At 39.9% G+C, this 26,957-nt stretch overlaps 1 protein-coding gene across 2 annotated transcripts in view; it reads left to right on the forward strand.

Moving 5' to 3' along the window:
- MCF2L2 (MCF.2 cell line derived transforming sequence-like 2) overlaps positions 1-26,957 on the forward strand; it is a 153,620-nt gene that overhangs the window by 49,606 nt on the left and 77,057 nt on the right. For both annotated transcript variants that reach the window (XM_066556537.1, XM_066556536.1), the window contains exons 5-15: positions 375-494; positions 5,830-5,946; positions 9,102-9,251; positions 10,270-10,394; positions 11,968-12,082; positions 12,736-12,855; positions 13,376-13,567; positions 13,921-14,112; positions 14,510-14,687; positions 23,352-23,455; positions 24,858-24,946. In XM_066556537.1, coding sequence (XP_066412634.1) covers positions 375-494; positions 5,830-5,946; positions 9,102-9,251; positions 10,270-10,394; positions 11,968-12,082; positions 12,736-12,855; positions 13,376-13,567; positions 13,921-14,112; positions 14,510-14,687; positions 23,352-23,455; positions 24,858-24,946 — 1,502 coding nt within the window. The remainder of the gene's footprint in view (positions 1-374; positions 495-5,829; positions 5,947-9,101; positions 9,252-10,269; positions 10,395-11,967; positions 12,083-12,735; positions 12,856-13,375; positions 13,568-13,920; positions 14,113-14,509; positions 14,688-23,351; positions 23,456-24,857; positions 24,947-26,957) is intronic.

Consider the following 26,957-nt stretch of genomic DNA (forward strand, 5'->3'; position numbering starts at 1 on the left):
CAACCAGCTTTGCCCTCTAGTGGCTGCAGCCTAAAAAATGGGAGAACTTGTGGTGTGGTGGTGCAACTGGGACTTGGTGGGATTCGGGTCTGGGGGAGAAAGGCAATAGTCAGGAACTTTGGAGCTCTGTGATAAATCTGTATCATGAAACAACATATGGCTGGGCAGTAAAATACATGGGTCAGTCTTCCTATTGGATTTGGAAATAGTGACAATGAGCACATGCTGAATGGACCAGCTGAAGCAATGAGCAGCTGGACTGAGCAAGATTCAGTAAGTCCTACCTGCTTTGCCCTACTGGTGAGGAAACACTTGGCTGAAAATTCCCTTGTAAGGTAGAAATGTGCCTTCTAAGAGTTCTATATTTCTTGCAGGGAGCATTCCCAGGGAACCTGCAGCTGGTGTTTGTCCTGAGACCCTCCCGCTTTATCCAAAGGGCAATCGCTGACATTGGCATTAAACTCTATCGAGATGACTTTAAAATGAAGGTACCGGTAAGCATGCAGTTTTTTGTCCATGCATTTTCTTTTCTCCATTTCTGCAGTTCTGGGCTGTCAGCAATTTCCCATAACCCATGATTGCAAGTGGCACCTGGGGCCTTTCATCTGGGTCTGTGTGGTGATGCCAAAGAGTTATTTAGCAGTGGATGGTTCATAGTGTTTAATGGACATGTTCCCATGTCCAGTCTACTATAAAATGTGGCTCAGTTTTTAAGTACTGGCATTTTAACTCAGTGGAGATGTTCCCTTCATGTAGGCAGAGGTAGATCCCACTCCAGTGACAAACATAAGTATTCAGGACTACAGAGCAGTGGAAGCCTAGGGCTGAATTCTGCACTGTTTGCTGGGTTATCCATGGCAGCTCTGACTATCCCTCTAACATTGCTTATTCTGAATATCTTTTATGATTCCCATGCCCTCAAGATTCAGAGTTTGTGTTTTAGTTATTTTTATATGCACTTGGCATACACTGTAAGTTGATGAGACTGTGATATGAAGAAGAGCGCAATCCTGAAAGAGTTGGAGATTATTCTATGAGGGGTCTTTTAGGAGTTGTTTTTAGCTACATGTTTGCACGTGTTGTCAAAAATTTTAAAGTTTTATAAATAAACTTGAATTATGATTATTGATGATATTTCATCCTGGATCAGACTCATACTGTGTTTCACAGTGACTTTACTGGAGGGATTTCAGATGACTGTTTTGGATTTTGCTTTTGGGTTTATGTTGTTTTGCAAAATACTTATGGGTCTTCTCCAACAAATTCTAGCTCTGTTGAAACTCAAGTTTGAAGTTCAGTTGTTAAAAACGCTTTCTGCTTCTCCTGAAGTGAGAGACAGCAGATAGTTATTACAGTGCATACAGGAAAGGAACCATGAATAGACATTTGGTTACTGTGGTTAAATTGCAACATTTACTGTCTTTTGGTAAGGGTGGCTTTTTGGTAAAATGCAAGCTTGATGAAAAAAATTACATTTGAATGCAAACCAAAATATTTTATAGTAGTTTAAAAAATGGATGTACCTATATTTAATATGCCACAATCTGTTGCTATAGCAACATTTCTACCAGTGACTGCAGCCCAGAAAGGGACAACTTCATCAAGGACTGGCATTTTCCAACAATTCAGCATTTCCTATACTTTTAGCAATTTATTTGACATCAGAGTTACATTTCAAAACTTGGAAGGGAGGTTAGTTCTAGGCAGGGGTCAAGCACTGCATTAAGTATGAAATACTAACTTATCTTTCTTATAGGCAGGAAAATCAAGATATCAGTTTAGTTTGGGGTTATCTTGGATATTTTGAACCATCCTGGGTATGTCCACAGAGCTCTTAGAGAGCAGCCTTACAAAAACTAAGAGCATGACACACTTGCTGCCTCCTGCCCAGATACCTGTAGACAGCCTGTCAGATTTATAGACAGGCTGCCCACATATGTCTGATGCTATTCTAAGTTACTTAGGGTTGTACTACAGATGTTCTAAGTTCCTAGGATCTGTCATGCTCTCTGGAGGGGCTTTTCTCCTGTGTTGCAGCCCATCCTTAAAATACCATCTGGGCATGTCCTGCATACCCAGTTTCAGAGCAGGGAAGTTACTGAGAACAATGTCTGTTTGTCCTCCTTGAAAACAGCATCCTAAATGCCAAGCAGGAGAACAGGACCACAGAGTTCTTGTTCCATGGGAGATGTGCTTACTCAAGGAATTAGGGATCAGTACCTGCCTTCAATATCACCATGATCTTTTAAATTGTTTGCAGGTTGTTTGTTTGTGTTGTGTGTTTGGCTCTATGACAACATTCCTGCCATAACTGGCCTGTGGATGAGTGGCATTTCCTATCACTACTTGTGAGTCAGGACCAAGACATGAGCATTCAAAAGGAGCTCCAAGAATATCGTGTGTGTTTGTTAAGGAAGCATTTGTTTAATAATTTATTTGAGCTATCAGACTGCAAATATGCTCAGTAAAATAGATTTGCTGGGTTAAATCAATACTGGAATGAGTAGAAACCAGAAGCTCAAACAGGAGCTGGAAATAAAGGCTGAAATAACCAACCAGACACAAAAAGGAAATGCAGGATTTATATCACATTGACATACAAATGTGGGTAATAAAACCTCATCAGGTAAATTTCTGTTGGGGTAGTGATTTGATTAGATATCATTAGCCAGGATCAAGATATAGAAATATAGTAGACACAGCAGGGTTCATCTGGGATTAAAATCTATGAATTCAAAAGGAGCAGCCAGAGATGTACCCAAGGAACCTCCCATCACAGGAAGTGAATTAAAGCATCTTCAGAGCAATCTGTCCATAGCAAGTACTTCCTTGAGCTTTTTAGTCTGTGACTTCTTTTTGACAGCCTAACCCATCCAGAAGCAGCCCCCCCACAGCTCCATGTTCCACACTGATCCCTCTCTTCTAAACTGCTGCTCCTTTGCACTCTCCAGCTGACTGACTGTGGCTGTCTCCTGTCTGGCAAGCAGCACGGGAGATGCTAATGCTCTCTCAGATTGGTTTTTTAGATGGATGCTGGATTGCTCATAGGCTTTCTCCTGCAGGAATGCTTGTGTGGTGAAGACTCACACCCTGTTGGGTAGCACCATAGCTGACAATATTAATAGGTTTGTGTAGTGTCTCATGCTGAGCATACCAAGTTAAAACAAACATAAAATTCTTCCTAAAAGAAAACTGCATGACGGTGTACCTCTGTGGTTTCCGTGAGGTTTGAAGTATCAGAAGAGTTCCAACTTGTCAACAACATCTCTGATGGGGAAGAGCTACAAAGCTGTTAAGATTTACTTTTTCAAATGTGATTTCCAATTCAGAATTAGTGCATAGACTTTATGTTGCAGTATGAGGCCTTTTCAAGATGATGTAGCTTTTTGAACTTTCTGGCTTTGATCATAACAGAACAGTGCTTCATAACACATTCAGGGAACCGTTTTTCCTTTAACTTTGGCTGAGATACCTTTCTTTGCCAGAGTTTCTTCCCCAACAAGATCTCCTTGTTTCTGTATTTAAAGACAGGGGTTAAGGAGAAGATGGACTGCTGGAAGTGAAAAAGAACAGAGTGAGGGCCTACTTGAGAAATTTCAGCCTGTATGGCTCCCTGGGGCCAGATGCATCCTCCACTATATTCTTGTATCCAAGTCAGGTTAAAGTCTGGAGGGATGGACAGCTACATGTGGTTTCAAAAACTAGTTTCATGATGGGTTAGGAGGGTAATGGTAATGGGGAATGCTCTGCCTGGAAGTGGGCAACAAGTGGAGTGTTGTAGTGATACCTGCTGGGACCTGCCCTGTTTGATGACTTCATCAGTGACATGAAGAGGCAACAGGCTGCACTGTCACCAAGTGTGCAGATGACACTAAATCAGGAGGAGCAGATGACAGACTCCAAGACAGGGCCATTGGAACAAAAACTCAAGAAATGGGCTGACCAGCATATAATTTTTTATATACCAAAGGGGCAAAGCAAAGTCCTGCAACTGGGAAAGAGTTTCCTTCCACAAGGATTTTCTTACTCAAGAAATAACTTATGTCCTTCCCTTCCAACAACACAACAGCTTTGTTGTTGACAATGATTCACAGTGTAGCCTGACTATCTGGGGAGCATCTCTGCAGAAAAGGAGCTGGGAACTTGGTAGACAGCAAGCTGTACCTGAGCCAGAGTGTGCCTGGCAGCAAAGGAAGCCATCAGCATCCTGCACTAACAGGAGCAGCATGAGCAGGAGCATAGCCAACACGTTGAGACAACCACTCAGCCCCCTTTACTTGGCTCAACTTAATTCACACTGAGAACACCCTGAGTTTTGGTTCCCCCAGTACAAGGAAAATATTACCCTGGAGTAATCTTGGAAAGCCAAGAAGAGCAGGACTTGGAGCATGTGCTCTGTAAGAAGATGCTGAGGGAACTGTGCTTGTCCATTGTGGCTTAGGAGGGTTAATATGACATAGGAGCAGCTTTCCAGTCCCTCCAGGTTACTGGGCACTGCAGCCAGCTTGTGTGTGGTGGTAGGATAAGAAATAACTGATATCACGTGAAACAAGGGCAGCTCTGACTTGACATAAGGAAAAACTTTCTCACCACAAAGACAGTCAGGAGACCAGACTGCCCAAAGAGGTTGTACAATCTCAATCCTTGGATGTTTTTAAGTCTTTGGTGGATAAAGACCTGAGCAACCTGGTTTGATCTCACAGCTGACGTAGCTTTGAGAAAAAAAGTTGGACTAGAGAGCTGAGGTTCCTGCCAAGCTGAATTATTGTAAAAAGATTCTGTAACAAATATCAGCTAAAAACTTGTTTGGGTTTGTTCTTGAGGCTTTTCTTAGAGCGCTCATAGCCTAGAAAATGCATCCTGTTGTCTCTATACATCTGCACTCATCTCACTATGCATGGTGTTTGTCAATGTACTTACCATGCTCCATTGGAGCCTGCTGACATGCAGAGCCACTTAAGCTTTCTTTAAATAGGGTCAAGTAACACATTTTACATGTTTTTGACATTTATTTATTTAAAATTCTTAGTCATTTGTGCTCAACTTTTTATTCTTCTGTTGCTGAAATCCTGGCAAATCTTCTAGTTGTTGGAACAACAATAAATGAGTGTTACTTGTGTAACCACTTGTGTTGACAAATTTACAGTGGTTATCAAAAGTTAATGCTGCTTATCTGAAGCTGAACTCAAATCTTGTTTGGCTTTCTTCAAGAAAGTCTAGTGGTAAGGATATTCTAAAGTAAAATAATTGATCTAGGTGTATTTCTCCTTTCTCTTCCATTATGATTTTAAATGGAAAAATGCCAGTGAATTCAGTGAACATACAGTGCCAAAAAGATCAGAAAACGGAAAGAAAAATCTTATTCTCAATGGTTTCATTTCAGCACTTCCCTGGATCAAGTGGTTTGTGTTGAAGAAGCTGTTTAACTTGCCTGTGCCTCCATTTCTCTGTAAATAAATCTAGAGAATATCTTATCTAGAGATAGATCTTATCTCTAGTTATCTAGAGAATAAATTATGTTATGGAAGTTTGTGTGAGCATTATGAATGCCATACTTTTGCTCTTGATGCACATGCAAAATGAGTCAGCCCAGCAAGGAGAAAGATGATGTCAAACCAAGGTTAGTTCAAGAATGTCCATGTACACATTGAGAAGGTAAAATGTAGGAAAAATAAATTTTGGCCATGGCATGAGAAAATGCAAAATGAGAACTGATGGCCTCTGGTGGAACTGCAGTGGTCATCTATGTTCAGGCAAACCCAGATCCCAGGAACAATGATTGAAAGGCTCGTTATTTCTCTCAGTCCAGTGTGTTTGGATTCTTTTCAGATCATCATGTTAAATTCTGTCTCTGATCTGCATGGCTACATTGACAAGAGCCAGCTGACCCGGGAGCTGGGAGGGACCCTGGAGTACGGCCACAGCCAGTGGATCCATCACCGAACGGTGAGTGCTGCTCTGCACAGCTGCACCACAGCTGTCCAGGCACAAATGCAGAGCAACCACTAAGCAGGAACTTTTCAGTTGCATTACAGCCTCTGGATTCTGCTAGGGACTTGGGGAAAGAGGAAATCCATGACTCAAACAGAGAAAGGCAAATTCCCCAAAAGTTTGTAATGGAAGCAGTAATTGTATCTCACTGTGTACCTGGCCCAGGGCCTAACAGTGTCGTGGTGTTCTTACTCAGCAAGGCCTTCTCTTGCCTTTTAAATAATTGATTGATTCATAGGCCTTCAGCTGAAATCGAAAATAGGCTGTAGCACTTTGCTGACTTTACAAAGGTCAAAAGTATGGTCAGAAAATCTCACTTTAATGATTAATTATGTTCATACTTTTAAGAGAATAAAAATACTCAGGGCACTATATTTTATTTTTCATTTCTATACTATACAAGCATGCTGGGTCTTATTTTGGGTAACTGAAGAACAGTTGCTAGTAGGAAGGGAGAAAGATTTTTTTATTCTGCTGAGGAAACTTGTACAGGTTTGATTGCTCCCTTTTTGGGCTGGTTAATGCATTTCAGTATCTGCTTCAAAGCAATGTAAACAATTCATTATGGTGCCCCGTTAAGATGACAGTTCACAAAAAACAGACTCCAAATTCTGGCACATTTGCAGACAAAATATTGTTTCATTCTTCCTAAGCAAAAATGTGCTAAGCTGGGTCATGATCCTGGAAAAGTAATTAATTTCATAGAGTGCTTATACAATGTTTGTGTCTCTCTTTGTGGGCCCACTTGCAAGATTGATAAATTAGAGCCCACATCCAATGTAAGCCTCAATGTTTTGCAAAGTTCTGAGCAGCCCTGGGTTAAAGTCTGTTGTTGCTGATGAGCTGGTTACACCTAACCTGTAAAAAGAGCTTTTCTGAGGTAGTTTAAGTCAAACCACTTTTGTCATTTTCTTGCTAATTTTTTTTGTGCTTTGCTGTCCTTATTAAATTTTAGTCTCCTTGAGAACCACCAAATATTTCAGGCTTCTAAATATGCAAACATAGAATCTGAATTTCGTCTAACATTGATTTTCTACATTTATAACTGTGTTGACTATAATGAGGTTGGGGTTGAGATGAGTGAACAGGCTTATGTGTCAAAAGTATCAAAAATATGAAACTGTCCTTGCAGAAAGGGGGAGTGTGAAGAAATGAATCATCTATAAGAGCTTTCAAAGAGCAAAAAGTCTGAAAATATGAAGGGGGATAAAAAGAAGCACAAGAAAGGTTGTATTATTTATTAGTGACAGGGGTTTACATAAAGCAATAATACACATTTTGGTAAAATATGAAAACAAAATGAGCCAAGAATTTATGGGAGTAGGGCTATGTAATCCCCAGAGGTTTTGGTTAAATTTGTCAGAAAAAATTTTACCAAGCACAGAGACTGGAAAAAACCCAATCCACAGATGTAACTTAGGTACATAAAACAATTTATTGCTCATATACACAGGAGAGAGTGGGGGCAAGCAGGATATTAAGTGAAACACTGACAAGTTCATGGTGCAGTCAGCCAAGGAATATCTGCTGGATAAGAGGCTGTCATCAGGGACATGTCAGCTTCCATGGCACCTTGAAACAATCTGACTTCCAGTCTTGCTGAGCTATGGTCTTCATGCCCTTTGCTGCTTCTCTCAGTGTTCTCATATCTTGTCCTGCCAGTGCTTTTCTTCTGAAAAAGCTTTAAACTCTGGCTAAATGGCAGGGACACAGCAACCTCCTTGTATCATTCACTGTTTCTGCTCTCCTCTCTTGGCTGCCAGGAGCCAGTGGACTCTCTTGCCCCCAAAGTGCATTTTTGGCTTTCAGTAAATGGCCTTTGGTCATGGATGGCCATGTCTGTGTTGCAGTCAGAAGTGTGACATTTCAGTCAACTCTAATCCAGTAGTTCCAGTGCTGAGAACAGCAGCATACAGATGCAGAGCACCAAGACAGAGCATGTGTGGGTCTGTACTGCTTGTGCTGAAAGCAGACATGAATTTATGGGGGAACAGGGAAGAAGGCTGTGAACTCTGCTAGCATTCCTTCATGGGGGCATGTTTGAGGTCACAAATGTGGGCTAATTTCTCTCTACACCTTTTGAATGATGATCTACCTCCAGTTTACTTTTCACTGAGCACACAGCATCATTTCATCTGTCACAGTTGCAAACAATGAATTCCCATCATTGCTGGAGAAAGGAATGCAGTGTGCAACAACTATATAGTGTTTGATTGGGTGTAAGAGCATCCCTAGTGCTTGTTGACTGACTCAGACCTGTGGGGGATTAGATCAAAATGTACAAAGAATAAAGAGCTATACAGAACAACACAGTCACCCCCAAATTTGGGCATGATCATGGAAAAACATCCTATACTACTAGATATAAAGGTTTTAATCCCTTGTCACAGGTCTGAACATTATATTCTGCTCTGAGAAGGTGGCATTGTTTTTTTAGCTTTCCTCATTCCCCATTCTTCATTAAAACCAGATTTCTGACAAGTTTTGTGTTGGTGCACCCAAGTGATAAAGAAACAGCAATGATCCCATGAATTTATGCTAATTTATTTTAACTGTATTTGTAGTTACTTGTTCCTGTATTTGTGTACTAGCATGGACAGATGGGAGGAAGGGACTAGAATGCATCTTGTACAGAGAGGCAAGATGGAGATGCACATATTCAGAAGTCAGGGGAAGACAGATGACTGCTGAATGAACAATGGGTTCATAAATATAAAGGCTTTGCCCTCTATATTTTAGTAGTGTTCTCAACTTAAATAAAGCCTTAATTAAAATTTTAAATGCAGCAGAACTTCCCAGCAAGCATGGGCAGAGGATCTGAAGTTCCAGGCCTGCCTTTGAAGCTGATGTCCTTTGTGGTTTCTTTATGTCTGCTGAGCTCTGGGAGTTCCCTGTTGGCTCTCAGAGGCGACAAGGTGACAGGTGGAGATCTGTGAAAAGGTCATTTTTGGTTTAATTTGTAACTTTAAGCACATCCACCCATAAAAAGGCAATGTGACCAGCTTTACAGGCATGTAATACTTGCAGCACGGTGTGCCTGAAGCATGAAGTGTTGTTAAAGGGCTAATGGTAAATAACCAATCTGTGACTTTATGCTTTTGCTTTTCCAGGCCATTGAAAACTTTGCAATGACAGTAAAAACAACAGCACAGATGCTACAGAGCTTTGGAACAGACTTAGCAGAGACTGAACTTCCCAACGATGTGCAGTGCACAGAGGAGCTTCTCTCCTCACACACTGAGCACCACAGCAAGCTGAAGGTGATTGTTGCCCCATGATGGCTCCAGCAGTGTAATAGATGAGCTCTGACCTAACAAAATTTTCTGCCATCACTTGGCAATCCATTGTCTGGAAACCACTGAGGAGGAGGACAGACGCCTGGGTTCAGGAGGTCAATTTGATTCAACTGTGGAAAAGGATATTTTACAGCCTCAGGAATGATAGAATAGTGTCACTTCCACTGTGTGAGAGGGAGTAATGGGATCACATCTGGAATACATGGGCCCTTGATGAAGAGTTCATCAGAAAGGATTGACTTATATTGGAGCAGAAACAGAGAGCATCTGTGAGGATAGTCAGAAATAGACAGAACAATCTAACTAGATGGTGACTGTTGTTTTGTTTAAAAAAAGTTGGGGCTAGTTTGGCTTTGCAGAGTAAGGATCAGAAGTAAATATTATTGCTGTCAGCAAATGCCTTAGGTTAAACACAAGATTAAAAATACTACTTAAGCTATATTAGCACAAGAACAATTTTTATGGAAGAACTGTGCAGTGATGTGGGGATTCGTCATCTGACAAGTTAACATTTGAGCCTCTTTGTCTTTTTTATTGCTCATCTTTCATGCTGGGAAGACATTTTTGTGGATGACTTCTTATAGCTGGTGTACTATGGCTCAGCATGGCACAATGTTGTTTGAGGAAATTCCATTAAGAAGTGCAATGTCTCAGCCCAGTCTCTCAGCTCACAATCTCCAGCATACATTCAATTTGTGGTAGAATAATTTATTCTGCAAGTAGCCTGGTCAGATATGCAATCTGCTCCGAAATTACTCTATTCCTTTTCTCAGAAATAGATCTACTATTCAAAGTGAAAAGATTTAGGTCTCTGCATTTGCTAGAAAAACATATCACCTTTGGTAAGCTTTTATGTTTTGTTTCAAGTATTCTGTACCTATGAAAGGGTCCTCCTTTATCATTACTCTGTTGTCATTTAAGAGATGTGAGTGTTGTTAGAAGTACATACAGTTTGGTTTTTGGCTTGTTTTTTTCCCCTCAGGACGAGCTGAAGCTAGCAGTGAAGCAGGGGGCCACCTTACTGACATGCATCCGGGAGCCAGTCACCCGAAGTGCCAACAGCAAACTCAGTCCAGATGAACTGGAAAATGTGGCCACAGTGGAAAGGTCAGTGATGCTAAATTACCTTGTGTTGTGCAACTTGCTGATTTATTCCTAGGAGATGCAAATGTAATTTAAATAATTTAAATATGCAGGTTATAAATTACTACTAGTGCATATACTCAGGATTTTTGGACAGGTAAGTCCGAGAAGGACATAGCTTAGAGGAAATGACTCGATTAGACTGCCAAAGCAAGTTCAAACAAGTCCTGAATTTCTTGGTAATTTTTGGTCAGACCACTAACCACCTGGCTGAAGATTTAAGGTGGGACTTATTTTCTTCATAACATATATGTCCTCCACTTCTGTGCCTGGTTAGAAAGTAGCACCTGAGTCTCTGTGAGATGAGTGGGTGATGTGCTTGTGAGTGTCTGTGGAAGCACTGGGGGAGGAGCAGATGGAGATGATACCTGAAACATTCTGTGTGTCACAGATCCAGAGATACACAGAGAGAGAACCCCCTTTTCCTTCCTACTATGCTAGTTATTACCATAAAGCTTTTAGTCACCATGTAGAAGTTTCTGCTGTGCCATGTGATGCAGAGCAAAGAGAAATGCCATGCTAGGGTTTCAGCGTGTCTGCATTCACTGGGAACAAAGGTGCTAAAAGTAAAGCTGAGCTGATATTTTTCACTGAATACTTTAAAATCCTTTGAACAGTCATCCCAAAGGAATTTGTGAATTCATCTTGAATTCAACGACTAGCTTTGATTAAAAAAAGTTTTCCAGGGACAGACTGAAAACAGAAACTTGTTTTTGAGAAAAATAGGAGGGAGCTATTGGCATTTGCCCCGTATAACTTGATGATTTTATGCATGAAACTTGATGAATTCAGCATGCACTGATCCCTTATCTGCCCAAAGAATGCCCATCTATTGAAATACAAGATATTCAGAGAACACTTCCTTTTCATTTTTTCTTCTTGTTTAAAACTGTTCTACTTTGTAATTAACGGATCATTGAGAAACCATGAGGATGACTCACTAGCCTGGTGTCAGATACTTTACTGAAGATATGACACCTTGAGATTAATGTCTTTGCAAATAAACGTTTCATCATTTACACAAAGTAAAACAATGTCCATGGGAGTCATTATGAGCTCCTAATCTATTGTTTTTAACGGACTGGGAAAAATTATTTAGCCCTTGCCTATTTCTGAAGGGTGAAGAAAATTAACAAGTTGTAGAGTTCTGGTTTAATTATTCCATAAAATAATAATATTCAATCTGCATAATTTGGGGGTGGATTGTCTTTGAAGCATAGAGTGGAAGCTAGGGAGTGACAGCTGCCCTTGGCTGCCGGCACATGGCACAACTCCGAGTCCCTCTTGCACATCAGGAGGCAGGACTGTAACTGCCACAGTAGATCCATGTAGTTGTCACTCATCTGTCACATTCCTGCTTGTCCTACTGCAAATTTCATTCTCTTTTGCTTATGAGAGAGTTGACACAGAGCCCTCTTACATAAGTTTAGGGCTCCCCACCATTTCCCTGCTCTGCTTTCTGCCATCACTTACTGTAACTTAAAAGAAATTATATATAGGAAATAAGTACATTCTATTCATTATAATTTCTTAACAGGTTGTTGGCTCAGTTGGATGAAACAGAAAAGGCTTTTGATCAATTTTGGACCAAGCATCATCTGAAACTAGAACAGTGCCTGCAGCTTCGACACTTTGAACATGATTTTAGAGAGGTATTTCTTTGTTCATGCTGTCTAGCCTTCTCTGGTAAATAAGGTCAAATTCTACCCATACTTCAAGTATACCAGCAGTCCAAAAAGGAGGTTGGGAGAGATCATTATGCAATAAGAAATGAATATTCAAAAATTAAAGTCTTGACAGCTTTCAGATGTCTTACAACACTTGAGTAAGGCACAGTGAGGAAAGTGCCAGACTATGAGGGCAAAATGTGGAACACCAATAAGTAAATTTACCTTGATAAATAATTTTGTATTTAGGTGTGAAGTTATCAAACATAAATTCTTCTGTGATGGTAAGTCACCAATTCCACCAGAGTCAAAGGAATACAGTTCAGAAAGCCCAACTGTTAGTCTAGAGACTGGAGTAATACAGATTCTGAAGTAATATAAACTCTAGAGTTACAGGTTGTCATAACTTTGTGGGCCTAATTAGTGAGAAGCAGGGAAACTCTTTGAAGAATAGTTGGTCGTTGATTTATTCCTTGGATTTTCCATTTTGGAACAAACTGAAAGACTAAACTTGAGATGCAGACTTTTCTCAGAGATGTAGGTGAACGTTTCTTGTAATTTTTATCAGTATCTTGTGATGGGGTTTTGGGTGGGTTTATTTTGGTTTTGTTTATGTTTTTGTTGTTGCTGTTTTTTAGGTAAAATTGACACTGGATAATCTCATGGAAACACAATCAGGTTTTGTTGACATTGGAGACAGTGTGACCCGAGTTGAGAACCTCCTCAAGGAACAGAAACATCTGGAAGAGAAAGGACAGGTTTGCTCTCAATTTAGTATTCTAGCTGCTATAGACAATGTATTCTAGACACTTGCCACTGTCCTTTTTTTTTTTTCCAGATTTACTCTCTTCTCATGAGTCATTACTTTAAATTGCAAAACACAGATACTAATTTCCAGAAGCCAGAGTTGTTCAGACCCAGTAGTTCCATTTAATTGCTTGGAAAACTAGGGGAAAAAGTAGGGAAAAACTTGTATAATGAATGTCCCCAGTATGTGAGAAAGCAGAAGTGGGCTCCCTAATCTCAGTGGGCAACCTGTTGCAGTGTTTGGTCACCTTCACAATAAAAAAAGTGCTTCCTGGTGTTCAGATGGAACCTCACAAGTTTCAATGTACTCATTGACATGGAAGTTGGCCTTCAATTAAATATAAAGTAAGACATATCAGCTATATTAATATTCCAAACCTTTATCCCCAGGCTACAGCGGGGGTTACAGAGAAGGATTGTCCTTATTATGCATGTAGTTCTAACTTTGGATTTTTCTCATTAATTTCACAGGAACCTTTGGAGAAAGCCCAGTCTCTGGCTCTCCATGGAGAACAGCTCATCCAAAACAACCATTATGCAGTTGACTCCATTAGACCAAAGTGTGTTGAACTCAGGCGAATTTGTGATGACTTTACCAATGAGACCAAGAAAAAGTATGATATTTTGGGAAAGTCTCTTGAGCTGCATAAGCAGCTAGATAAGGTGAGTGAACCTTTTCAGATACCAGCTCTGGCAAGGTTCTATTTAAAATGAAGGATTTTATTAGCTCAGGTAATTATGATGAAGATAAAAAATTGTGTTTGGTTTTTTTCCATTTTATTCAGTAAATGTTAGTACAAATATTGGAGCTTTGCATTAGTTCAGCAAGTTCAATTCTGCATATGCTGATGGAGTGACTTGTGGGCAGGAACTATGAGGCAGGCACACTATGAGTAACATTGATCCCCTTTTAATGACATGTTAGAGCAAATCTGTTTTTCATAGAGTAGAAGCAACAGCTGACAACTTGGACTGTCAGTGATGATAAGTCCTTCTTCCCCCACTTTTCCTTGAAGGCAAGCCAATGGTGCGAAGCTGGAATCTACCTCTTAGCTTCCCAAGCTGTGGACAAGTGCCAGTCACAAGAGGGAGCTGAAACTGCACTCGTTGAAATTGAGAAGTTCTTGGTAACAGCTAAGGAACACCAGCTCTCCAACCCGAAGGAGTTCTACAATCAGTTTGACATGATCCTCACCCCTGAAATAAAGGTAAAACCCCTCAGATGTGCATGTGCTCACTTAGAAGTTAAAAATGTCTGATTAATTTGTCCATGAAAGTGTACTGGGCTATATATTTGAGTCTGCTAAAATATGCCTCTTTCCCTACTCTAAAAGGGCACAGAGGTCAGTATTTGTGGCAGTAAGTTTTACTCATAAGAGCAGTCATGCAACACTTACGTAATTTTCTTCAGAGCAGTGCTAGAAACACTGCTTGAGTCACCATGTCTTGGTCAGAGAAACTGTGATCTGGCCAGAATGTGTGGTCTGCAATAAACTGCAGCACAGTGTGATCCCCAGCTCTAGTCTGTCTGATAATACAAGTCCTTTCTTCACTCACTCAGTCCAGCACTGACAACCATTTGTTGTTTGTCTTTTCTTTGTCAAGGCCAATGCCCAAAGAATTGTACAAAAACTCGAAGATGTGCAAGAAATGTTTGACAAGAGGCAAGTAAGTCTGAAGAAGCTGGCAGCCAAACAGACCCGGCCAGTACAACCTGTTGCTCCACATCCTGAATCTTCCCCAAAGCGAGCATCACCAAAGATTACCAGACCAGCAGCAGTAGGTAGGCCATGAGCAGCTGCTTTCAGACTCACACCAATGTTTTGTCCACATGGTCATGTTTGATCTTTGTTATCAGAATGAACACTTGAATTTGATGTGCAGTGTCAGCCTCATAGGTCCAGCTAGTAAAAATGAATATGAAATATCTCTCACTGCAAACAAACAAACAAGGGTGAATCAAAAGAAACCATCAACTTTCTCTTCCTAGGTCTAATCTGCAGAGTACATTTCCATACTGCTAATTCTCAAATACCCATGCCAGGGTAGTCAATACAAGCCTGCAATGCAAACATGTGAACCTCTTTTATATTGCCAGATAATGTAATGTGAATATTTTCAAGTGTCATCATTCCTCAAATTTCAATCAGATACTTGCAAAATTAAGGGTCCATTAGTGAGTGACACTGACTCATTTGTGGAATTTTTGCTTTTCCCCCCTCTACATAGTTCACTTTCTACCTTGTCCTCTGCTATCATAGAAGCTGAGCATTGTTTCTGTTTGGAAATTACTCAACGTTCCCGATTTGAGGTTAGCATGTGCATTTAGCCAAGACAACTGTTTTCTGCAAAAGGAACATGGGTGAAGCTAATTTGAAACTGTGGATCCTGGAGACCAGCTACCCTGTGCTTGGTGGCAGGAGGAGGTTGTCCCTTTGTAACTTTTAGGGCTGTTCAAAAGTGGAACCTTTAGTAAAAAGCCTTAAAAACCCCCTCTAATTTGTATGAAGAGCATTCAATAAACTGCTTTCTCAACAGGAATCTTCCTGATGAGATGGATGACCAGTAGGCTGATCATTTTGCTTTCTAGGCATATCAGCAGAAAGTCACACCAATGTCCCTGTTCTCCTGTGCTCCCCAGCATTCATCCTTTCTTCCAGAAGAAAATCATCTTTTTCCCATTCCCATGCTGGTTTGACATCTGTACATTTTCCCCCCAAACCATGCTAGCTGTGTTTTTTATGTACAGTTCCTACCTCAACTTTCAGCTTCTCTCTTAGTTTGAGGCAAGCTGAGAACATAATGCCTGTGAAGAGGTCCTGCTCTGCCGCACACACATCCTCCAGCACTGTGCTCCCGTCTTGCACTGGTGTGGGCACTCAGTTTGCTGGAGTTGTGATTTGCCTTGAAAACTGAGTACACAGACTGCAAAACTGTAGTAGTTCTTTCTCCATTGCATGAGTTAGAAAAATGCAGGGAGCTCTGGAGATCATACAGCCCAGTCCCTGCTCCAAGCAGCACTAATTACAGCATTCATCAGATTGCTCACTGCATGGCCCCTAGTGCAGAAGAAAAGGAAGTTGCAGAAAATGGGGTTATGGGGTCAGTAGGTCAGAACCAGTTAGTTCCTGTCACTGGCAGCAAAGTTTTAGGATGGCTTTTTCCTACTCTGAAACTGCATCTTCAGGCTAAAAGCTAATCTTGCCATTCTGTTTATGCATGCAGTCCCTTGAACTGTTTCTTGAACTTCTTTCTTGTCATTTTAGCACATTTGCAGATTTTTAGAATAAATTATTGATATAGATAGAACCTTATAGAACAGTCACTGGTTTATGACAGGGCTTTAAGTTTTGATTCTTGTTCATACAGCCCATCCCACATATCATCAGCTCTTTCACAAAAAGTCATGAAATGCTGCCTTGCTCTGTCCCTTGAATTGCAGTTCATAGTTATACAACCCAATACAGGATAACTGTGTGACAAGGCTTAGCCTTTAATGTCCTGTTGCAAAATAATAGGTAGCTGAAATTTATTTTAAAATGCTACTCTGGTTGTGAGGAGGTGCAAAGTGCAACCCAGTTCTGTTCAGACATTGATAAACAGACTCTGCCATTTCATTCAGATTCTTGGAGGTGACTGACCAAGAGTACCTCTGTGCAAAGAAACAGAAGTGCCTGAGTATCTACAGCTCATCCAGGGACTCTGGGTCAGTGACTTTAACAGCCATTAATAGTACATGTATATTCACATATTCTTTATGAATCACTTTGGCGTTATCCAGTTGTCTGCTACAGAGAATCATACTGTGCAATTCCTGAGTGCCCTTTCCCTCAGAATGCCAAAGCACTTGGCAAGTACTGGTCAGTATTTTAACCTCTTTTTTTCAGAAAGAAAACTGAAGCAAGATAAACTGAGGAATTCACCAAGGTGTTTCACAGTCTAACTCTGAAACATGTCTGAGAATAGAAACAGGGACACTGAGTCCTATTCCAAGCCTGAAAATGAGGCTGTGAAATTCTGCTCTTCTTGAAGCTACTGTCTTTTGGACTTTCCTCTGTGTCCTTTCTTCACATTCAGGGCATCAATGCACAATCAGCATTTACTTATGAGGAGAATTTATTAAGCAACATCTTGGAAACTGAGAGAGGCTTAGAACGCCTTCGTGAAACAGGTTTTGTAACTCATTTGTCATATTTTACCCAGAATATACCTGAATATTTCTAAAAGCTTGCAAAATAGAATATGACAACAGGAAAATACCATATTCCTAGACTGTGTAAATAGAAAGGCAAGCAAAAGCAATAAAATGTGGTAAACAGAAATAGAAGACCAGAAAGAAAGGCTTTTGTCCCCAGGCAGCAGAGTAACAATACCATGGCAGCACTGGGGTGGTTGGTCTGTGAAAGGAAAAGAAGTTACATTTGTTCCAGAATAGATTTTGTTTTGTTCTTCTTTGCTGACTCTCCATTTTCCTAACAGGGAGCAGTAGGGAAAATTCAGTCCAATTCAGGGTGCTAATGGAAAAATCTTCACAGATATGAAGGCTCAGACATTAAACACTCCATTATTGTAACTGTCAGACTCTCCATTTTACATGGACAAATATGTAGGCAGAGATGGATTTTCTCCACACAAGCATAGCTGATACCATGTCTGAGAGAAAGGGCAGGTTTTTGTTGGGGAAATGACTGTCACAGTTTCATGTGCATGTCCTTATGGTTTCTGGTAACTCTCAGCAATCTTTTAGCTCAGTGAAGATCCAGAATAGCAGCTCAGAATTGACTCTGCTTTGGTCAACACTTTTCTATGGGTCTGAAAACTCTGAAGAAAAATTTTACATTAATCTCAATTTTGCTTGATGCTTCTGGTTTCACAAGTCGACTTCCATATTTTGCAGGGACAGGCCTGTTCAAGACTGAAGTACTAGTTCTGGAATTATTGTGATGCTGAAAAGTCTGTGGCAGCTGTATTTGGTGCATGTTTTAGCTGTGAGAACTTGATTAAATATTCACAGATCAGACTTGAAAAGGCAGAAAACTCTGTTGACCTTTTTACAGTAAGAACCTTTAAAATATTTAAGTAGTATATATGACACCTTATTTTAAGGAGAACTCCATTTTCTCCCAGTGGAAGCTGGTTGAATTCTAATAGCTAAATAAATTTGTCCCTATGTCTGTTGGGAGGAAAGAATTGGCACTTGATAGGGAAATAGTTTTGCTGTGATTCACTTTTGAGGGCATATTTTTTGATAATTTGACTACATATTTGTTCTCTGCATTTCTATGCAGAACTCTAGCATGGAGTGAATTGGAGTAGGTCCAGAGAGTCAAACCACACAGTCTGTCAGACACAATGAGATGAACTACAGAACTGTAAAGGATAATACAAGCAATTAGAAATTACTGCAGTTAGCATTTATCTATTTTAATTTTCTTGTAATTCTCCCAAACTTTTACTCTTTGAAATGAAACTTTCCCAAAGACTATTCCCTTCAACCTCACATGTTCTTGGAAAATTTCAGTAAAAGGTGATTTGGCCATCTCAGTGACCATGGCTAGGAAAAATGTCTTGCTTTAGTTACATTTCTGACAAGAGTTGGGACATGGCAGCACAAAGTGCTATAAAATATTCACCTAGAGAGTTCTTTGTGGGCAACATAAATATGAAATACAGGAGCAGAGATGTCAAAATGTCTGTAAGCTTGTTAAACAAACAACATGTTTAACAGCACATTGCACATACAAAATCCATGACTCACCATACAAGCATCTTAGAAGGCCAACATGGAACACAAGATTCATAGGGGGGAAAACACAGCTGAAGCCTTTTCAGTTCTTTAAATAATAAAATTTAAGCGGGTTCCATCTCATTTAAATGTATACAACTGCTCATTGGATCCAGTCCAGCATTCCTCACAGTCACTAGTGCATAACACTCAATAACTAATAACATCTGGACAAAGGATAAAGGAAGAATTTCTTGCAGGAGTCTGGGGATGTGTGCAGGGGAAGTGAAGCTGTGGAGAGATTAGCTGACTCAGAAGAGGTGGTGTGTGTGACTCATGAATGGTTTGAGAAACCACTAGTTTGTCTGGTTCGGTATATTTCTATAAATGAAGTTGTAAAAAGGAAAAGATACTTTCAGTTTTGTGGCTGTGGGATTGCTATTACACTTGGGCCAGTCTGAGGAAACCAAGTAGTGTCTCCTTGTAGCAGAATATTCCACATCCAGAAACCTTGCTCTGTGCTTCTTATATCAGCAGATTTTCAGGGGGCTTGACAGAAATTTTGCCAGAGAGAAGTCTAAATTATATTGCCTAAGAATGGCAAAGTCTTTCTGCCCTAAGCCATTAAGTGACAAACCATAGCTGCTCTGGGGTTTCTTTAGCTGCCTAAACATTGTTTTGCCATCACCAGCATTCAAAATAGCAATTAAGCCACTAATTACCATCAAACTTGTGTTCCTGTTGTACAGCATAAGCAGCAAGCCCCAATAAAGTTTAGCACACTAGTTATTCCCATGCTTGTTCTTGCCAAAAGAATTCAATTCTGCTGGAAGTGATGAGTGAGAATGCACAGACCTATACAGAAAACAGATGGGAGAACATGATGGGAGAATTCCCCCCAAACCTGAATGTGAAGTGTGGTGTTTACTTGAGGGGGGCTTGGAATATCTTACAGGTGCTGAGTATGATTTGTAACCCTTGGCTATGGTCTCTTGCTAGCTAATGAGTTGCACTTATTCTAGCAGGAGCTAACTTAGGGCCACTTACCCAGGTGAACTAATCCAGCTGTCTCTGAGCACCTGGGAGCTGCCCACAGTTCTGTCTGTCCCTCAGTCTGTCCCTCAGTGGAGGATGTAGCCCCCACTGTAAGAGATCAGCACCTGAGAGATGATGCCTGTGTCCTGCCACAAAGGAGCAGGGGGGAGAATGGGTGAAACCACAGCTTTTTCTCACAAGCTGCACAGCAAGTTTTCCTCACTGAATTTATTTCAGTCTTAGAGGGGTGGAGAGACTGCAAAGCAAAACAGAGCACATGAGTCTCTGTCATTTTCTAGCAGCTTTAGGGACAGTACAGCCCACTTTACCATTTACTGTGGGCTAAATAACACAACAGTGATTCCATACTTATCACACAACTTCTTCATAAAAAACCAGTAAACAGTACTAAAGCCCCATTGGAAAAGTGTAGAGGTGCTCCAGGTGAATGCAAGTGACAGACCCAAACTCTGTTTTACAATGCCCTTTGACAATATTTGCTTTAAAAGCAGCATCAAGCAATTAAAAATATTAATGAATTCAAAATGAAATCATCATTATGTATCATCCAGGGGAGTACTGTGAAACAATAGGATGAAAACAACTCTGCAGCCATGCAGACATTAGATCATTTCTAGTTCTCCTTTGTTCCTGTGCCTTTATTCTTTCAGTAGGCAATTCAACATTGTAATTTTCAGCTTCTTAGCAAGACAATACTGTACTGACCTTGAAACAGCCAACTGTACTGAATTCTATAAGGGAGTTTCCCTTATATTTCCTGTTCCACGGTAATTATTACAATAATAATTGGCAGGTATTTGGGCTGTTTCTTTCTGTACTGCTTCAGCAACTACTTAAATGCAGTGACATGCAGCAGTTTCTGACTATGGGGCAGTCAACAGCATAACCAAAGCAGCTTGTTTCCTGTTTTCAGTTCATTTCTGGGTCTAATTGGAAAGGGAAGTTTGCTGTGTCAATATGAATCAAATTCATCTCTGAAACAGACTCAGTGGAATTTGACTGCTTTCATATCTTGTACCTGTCTCCTTTTCTGAAATATGTCACACTGAAGAAGCCAAGACTCAGATTGTGAACTGACCTGAGAAATTAACTGCTGGATCAAGGAGCACCTGTAGTTTGGCTTCTTGTGACTGTGTCATCTTTCATTTAAACTGTGCTGTGCTCTTTCCTGGATCACCTGGAGCTGTCTGAGATTGCAAGTTGTGATCCAGACATCAAAGTTGTAACTGCTTTCCACTTTTTCTGCTGATTGCTTTCACCTAGGGTTTTCATACCAATATCAACCATCCCTTCAAGCTACAAAGTTTTCTGAATAATGAATAAGCCAAACATCTTGGTATTGCTGACTATGCTCTTCTAAGTGAAAGTCCTCATGTTTTCTGAAGTTATTTCTGTTGCTTCCCTTAATTTCCATGACATATCCATTGTGAATTAGATTGTAGAGCAATCCAAGGGAATGAACTCAGATTTAGATAGGGCAACGAGACATTGGCAGCATATCTAGGGTATTCAAGTATGTAAGATTTTGAAAGAATATCTTGGTGGCCAAGTCTCAGATCTATTTTCTTAACACTGATTTTTCAAGGTATAAATAAGATAAAGCTGGGAGAAGCTCCAGGAGATAATAGTTTTTAGTGTAATAAGTCTGATCACAGCCTGTTTTGTCATGATGGTGGTAGGTGAGACTTTATGGCTAAAAAAATCTCCAGGCTGCATAAATACAAAAAAGGGTGAATTTGCTGATGCTTATAGATACTTTACTCAGAGATTCGTGGGAAAACACATAAAAGGACCCATTTGAAAACTTACCAAATATTCTGTTTTTGCCAACAGTGGCAGTCACCCTACCTGCAGATTAGAAAGGCATGAAGAAGTTTGACAATCGGGATCAATAGTTTCCATGTGCTGCATCTTGCATCTTTTTGTTCCCTTGGTTCCAAAATGTCAGTAGACCACTTTCTGAGTGAAATAAAAATACCTTTGAGAGAACAAATACTACTTCAGGGGAGAGGAAAAAGGTATTTGTTGAAAGTAGTGTTCAAAGTCAAAACAAATCCCCTGCTGTATATTCTGAAAGAGTGATGGGAGAGCCAAAACCAGATATTTGCATTTCAGCTCAGTCCTGGGAACCACAAGAATTCTCTACCAGTTGATTATAGCTGCTGGTGACTGCCAGATTTCACTGTTCCATTGAGGAAACTTTCTAGTATGGAGTCATTGTGAGGAGGTAACAGGCATGAAATGGGCATTGCCAAGTCCTTATGTCATTCAGCATTGGATAAATCCAAGATTTAGGGAAGAGTTAGAGACAGGCTGCTTTAATTAATTCTCTTCCCAGCTCTGTGATAAGGCTGTTGAAAAGACACAGGGTAGAAGAAATGTCAGCTTCCGTTATTATCATCTGTGAAACTGATACGTTGCCTTTTTAACTGAATATAATTTGGGTGCTTCTTTTTGCTGCTTTAAAAACTACTTTAAAAGAAGAACGCAAGATGACAAGGGCATTTGAAACTTTGGTAAAGTGTTTCTTTTAAAAAAGTGTTCAGACCTCTCCTACATAAAAAAATTGATTACTAGGTCCTCCTCATTCAAAGAAGTCTTCATCTTTTTTACTGTATCCCTCAGCTTCCCCCAAAGAAGAAAAAGTTAATGACTATCAAGACTCAACACTTCAAAACTTTAAACTTGGTGAAACTCTCTTAAAATGTTGCCAGATGCATTTGAAAACACCAGCTTTTATTCTTAGAAAAAGTGCTTCTTCAATTATAAAGTTTTGACAGAATAAAAAAGAAAAGGACTTAACCTCAATTTTTTTCTTTGTTGCCTGACCCAGATTCTTTCAGCATTTCATCTGGCTGTCATACATGTTTTCACCCATGACATGAATGGCTGCCCATATCAATTCAGCAATGAAGAAAAAAAAAGTGCTATTGGCCTTGTACTTGCATGTGCTGTGAACTCATTACCAATCTAAAACAAAGATAAAGCTGTAACAGGTATTATTTTCTACTCAAGCCAAATGTATTATTCCCCTTCTCATAGTTCAGTCTAACCCTTTGCTTTGGACAGCAGGCTCAGCACAGGTGGTTTTGTTGTTAAGGATGTCCAGTAGCCTCAGACACCCCAGTGTCAGCCTGCAAGGGCCATCAAACCTGACACAACAGGGCATATTCTGAAATAATATCCTCAGATTCTGTCCTTACACACCTGTCATTGTGCCTTGCTGAACTCCTGTGATTACTCTTTTGAGAATTGGCCATGTAATGAAACCTTACAGGGAACAATCCTTTAATCCAACACCAATCAGCAAACCATTACCAGAAACAAAATTTCCTGGGAACCCACATGAGCAACACTATGCAAGTGGCAATTACCCACGTTGGTACAGCTGGCTAACATTTACCTGTCCTGTCCTAAACATGCTTTTCCCAGGGGAAGCCAAACCAAATGAATCCTTTCAGTGTGGAGCTGAAGATGCCAATTTGAGACAGTGCAGCACTGAACAAGGGGACCCATCCCTTGTTCCACCCAGTCCATCACTGCTCCAGCACAGCTCAGTTCTCTAAGCCAGGCCTCATTTACCACTTGGCTCACTGCTTTTATTAAGAAGCAGAATTTTAACTTTTTGCACATTTTCTAATGCTACTTTCCTTTTTACTCTTTCAGCTACCAACAGGAGGTCTACAGAAATTTCCTGCCCTCCAAAGACTGTTTCTGAAGTAGAGTTATCAAAAAAGAAAAGCATTAAGAAGACAAAAGGTGGAATTAAGGTAGGATTACTTGTAATTTGGGGACATCCCATATTGGGAGAGAACTCAATACCTCATAAATATAGATTTACATACCTATACTTGGAATTAAAAAAAAAAATTGGAGCATTGCTAACTTAACTCTCTGATAAGGACAAGCTACTTTAACCCAACTTGCCTGGTATCCACACCCCTGACTTGTTCATACATTTCATCTTTATTCCTCTGAAGCTGAAAGCAAAAATTAAATGCAGTCCATTTTCTGAAATGGCCAATATAGCCCACAACTTCAGCAATAAGTACAGAATAAACAGCTACCAGCAGGAACATACAGGTGGTCTCCCCTTTGTCCAAACTCACAGAGAGTGATTTTAGAATTAGTTTTACTCTCATCAGTAATGCAGGTAATCAGCTACATGTCTCCCACATAGTTAGGTATATGCAGCAGTGTGGTATAGGCTTTATAAAACATCAATTCATTAATTTTTAAATCCACTTCCCATGACTACACTGCAAATTATGCCCCCTCCCTATGCTCCCATTGTTCTGATAATAGTTCAGATGAGGATAGTTCATTACTGTATTCCATCATTATCATCAACCAGCTAAATAATTTAGCAATATAGAATGTAAGAATCAGCCCTTAAAAATGAAAGTGCTCAGGAAGTTGGATTCTGCTGGGATTTAGATATTGGCTTGGATTAACAGCAAACTCAGCAGATGGGTTGTTTAACTGAATTTGAATAGATTGGCTTTTCAGTAAGTGCAAGTAGTGCTTGCTGCTCTTAAAACTGCAGGCAAAAGGAGGAAAAGCCTGCTTAAAACTTGCCTGGAGAGCACTTGAAATGATCCAACTCTGCAAGACTGGACAAGGGAGTGTGAGAGTGTTATCAAAACAAACACCGGAGCTGTGCAAAAGCTCTGTTTCAGCCTGGGCACGGGCTCTGCACAGGTCCCTGTGCTCAGCACTGCCTCACCCAGCACTGCTGCTGGGACACTGACACTTCTCAGAGGCATAAGGAGGATGCCCACATTTCTCCACAGGGCATTCTACAAAGAACTCTGGAAATGTGAAGTCTTTGGGTTGGCTTCAGACAGGAAATGAAAAAATAGTATTCCAGAGTCTAAGGAAGAGATTATTATGCCCATAATTATCTACACAAGGAGATAATTCCCCTTCTGTGGTGCAAGAATATAATGACTTTGCCTGGAGTAAGGAATGCCTCCATGCCAACACTGAGCAGAGATGGAGAATATAAATAGGAGATATTTCTGCACATCTAGAATTCAATTATTTGAACTTGTCTAATGACTTTCTAGGTTAGGTAGGATCTGGTTTTTATTCTTTCAAAGAGTTAAAGTTCTCTAAATAAAAGCATAAGCAGTTAAGTATTTTCAGTTTTAACATGTCCTTCTCATTCAGATTGAAGTGATGCATGAAGCCAGTCAAGGAGGATCCAGCAGAGTCCTGGTGACCAGTGAAAGTGATGAGAACTTGTCGACAAGGAGGAGGTAGGGCTGCACATATGAGCCACTATAGATTTTTTTCTTCTTAGAATGCAAACTGAAGCATTTGTAGTACATTCTCTACCTCCTCTTTAAAGTTCACCAAGATGAATAAATAATTAGTAATAATGAAGTCACTGAAATGCCTACAGCCATGCATTTATACCAAGTCTATCAGATGAAAAAGCAAATAAGAGTTATCTTTTGTTCATGTTGGGGCTTTTTTGCAGGTTTTTTCCTCTTAGAAGCATTAATTACAAGATGTGAGAAAAGAAGTCATTAGAATAAGTCTTGCATGTATTTACAAAAAACACCTGCTGTTAAAAGATCCTCTCATAATGTTCAGAATATTCACATTTGACTATATACCTCTCAGGGGCTTCTGGGTTTCTTAACTGCAAGCTCAGGTTTCTGCAAAAGCTTGAGAAAAAGATTATTAACAATGCATTCTAAAGCACCAGATACTTAAATGACTTACTTCAACAAAAAGTATCAAGCAAACCCAGTTTTAGCTGAACTGCAGTTTCTAGGCCAAAGGGAACAATTAAAAAAAAACCCCAGAAAACAAAAAACCCACAAGAAAACCCCCCCACAAGAAGCCAAATGCCACAATCCTGACTTCATTTCCTTTGTTCTCTTCTTCACTATCATTTAGATAATTCATTCTTTAGTTATGCCCTTGTCTTATACACTGGAGTTACCTGATGCAAATGACTCCATTTGTAAAAACTCTAACTTGATACACTATGTCAGACAAATTGGAGAGAAAAACAAATCATAATTATCTGAATTTAATTATACCCTATGAAAATACCATGTCTGGTCCCAAGACCATCAGCTACTTTTCCAAAGGTGCAAAGTATGATCTGAAATCTTGTGTAGACAGATACACATCTCCAGGGGAATGGCTGCCTGAAGAGAACATAGAAATTATAACATTAACAACAGGTTCAGCTTCTAATACCTGGCAACTTTATACAACTTTAGACCTAGAAGCTTGGTAAACAAATTTGTGAGCTCTCTCTTTTCTTGGGAACACCAATTTTACTTTTTGCACACACTGGGGGTGGGGGTGGGGAAAGAGGGGCAGTTTGAAGTCCTCTTGTAAAAGGGAATTCAGAACAACACTTAAAAGTATCAGAACTGATCCAGTCAGTTACAAAGAAAGCAACAAGAGATATTTACCTTTTCTGTATTCTTAGGTTTTTTTAAAAGAAATAAGTCTGTTTATTCAAAACAAATTTTACAAAACAACTGTCTTTCTGTGGTACAGAGTAAAGTTTAAGAATAAATATTGAATACTTTGTATAAAAATTAGTAATATCAAAGGGAAACTGATGCAAACCAAACAAACAGATAAAAAAATAGCATTAAATATGCTGTGCAACAATATCAAACTCTTAATGAGGAGTGACCATTCAGGCTGATACAGTTTTATTTGAAGTAAAACCTATCAGCCCTGCATTGGAGCACTGAGACTATTGTTAAAAAAGATTCCTGATGGAAGTGTACAGATCTTCAATTGTGTTTAGAACCAGAAAATATGAAGTTTTCTATGTCTCTTCTACTTTTTGAAAGGAGTGCCTTCATGCTTTCCTTTTTATTCAACAAGCAACTTCTTTTCACTGCAGCAAAAGAAAATGCATACTACAAATACCAAGGCCCTTTTAAGATTAAGAAACAATCCAAACAAAGCTCAAACCAACTGTAAAACAAAGTATTTCAATGGTCAAAGTGGTGATTTTCAGATAATGGCAACTACATTTAAGCAGCATTTTAGATGTTAGCTAGTGAAAGCTACTTAAAGATTACCTTCCTTTTGCATGTATGAGTGAAAACAAATCCCAACACGTAGGTATGCTGGAAGACTATAGTCTTACTAGCACATTTTGGTTGCATACTGCATATGAAGACCCTCTTTCCCTTCAGTGAACAGGGTGGCTTTTTAGCAGTGCAGTTTTTCTGTGCAGCTTTGTTGATTTAAATGGCTCACAAGAAGTCAGAAATCTGATGAAGC

Source organism: Molothrus aeneus, chromosome 10, assembly GCF_037042795.1.
Source record: "Molothrus aeneus isolate 106 chromosome 10, BPBGC_Maene_1.0, whole genome shotgun sequence".
In the NCBI taxonomy this organism is placed as follows: domain Eukaryota; kingdom Metazoa; phylum Chordata; class Aves; order Passeriformes; family Icteridae; genus Molothrus; species Molothrus aeneus.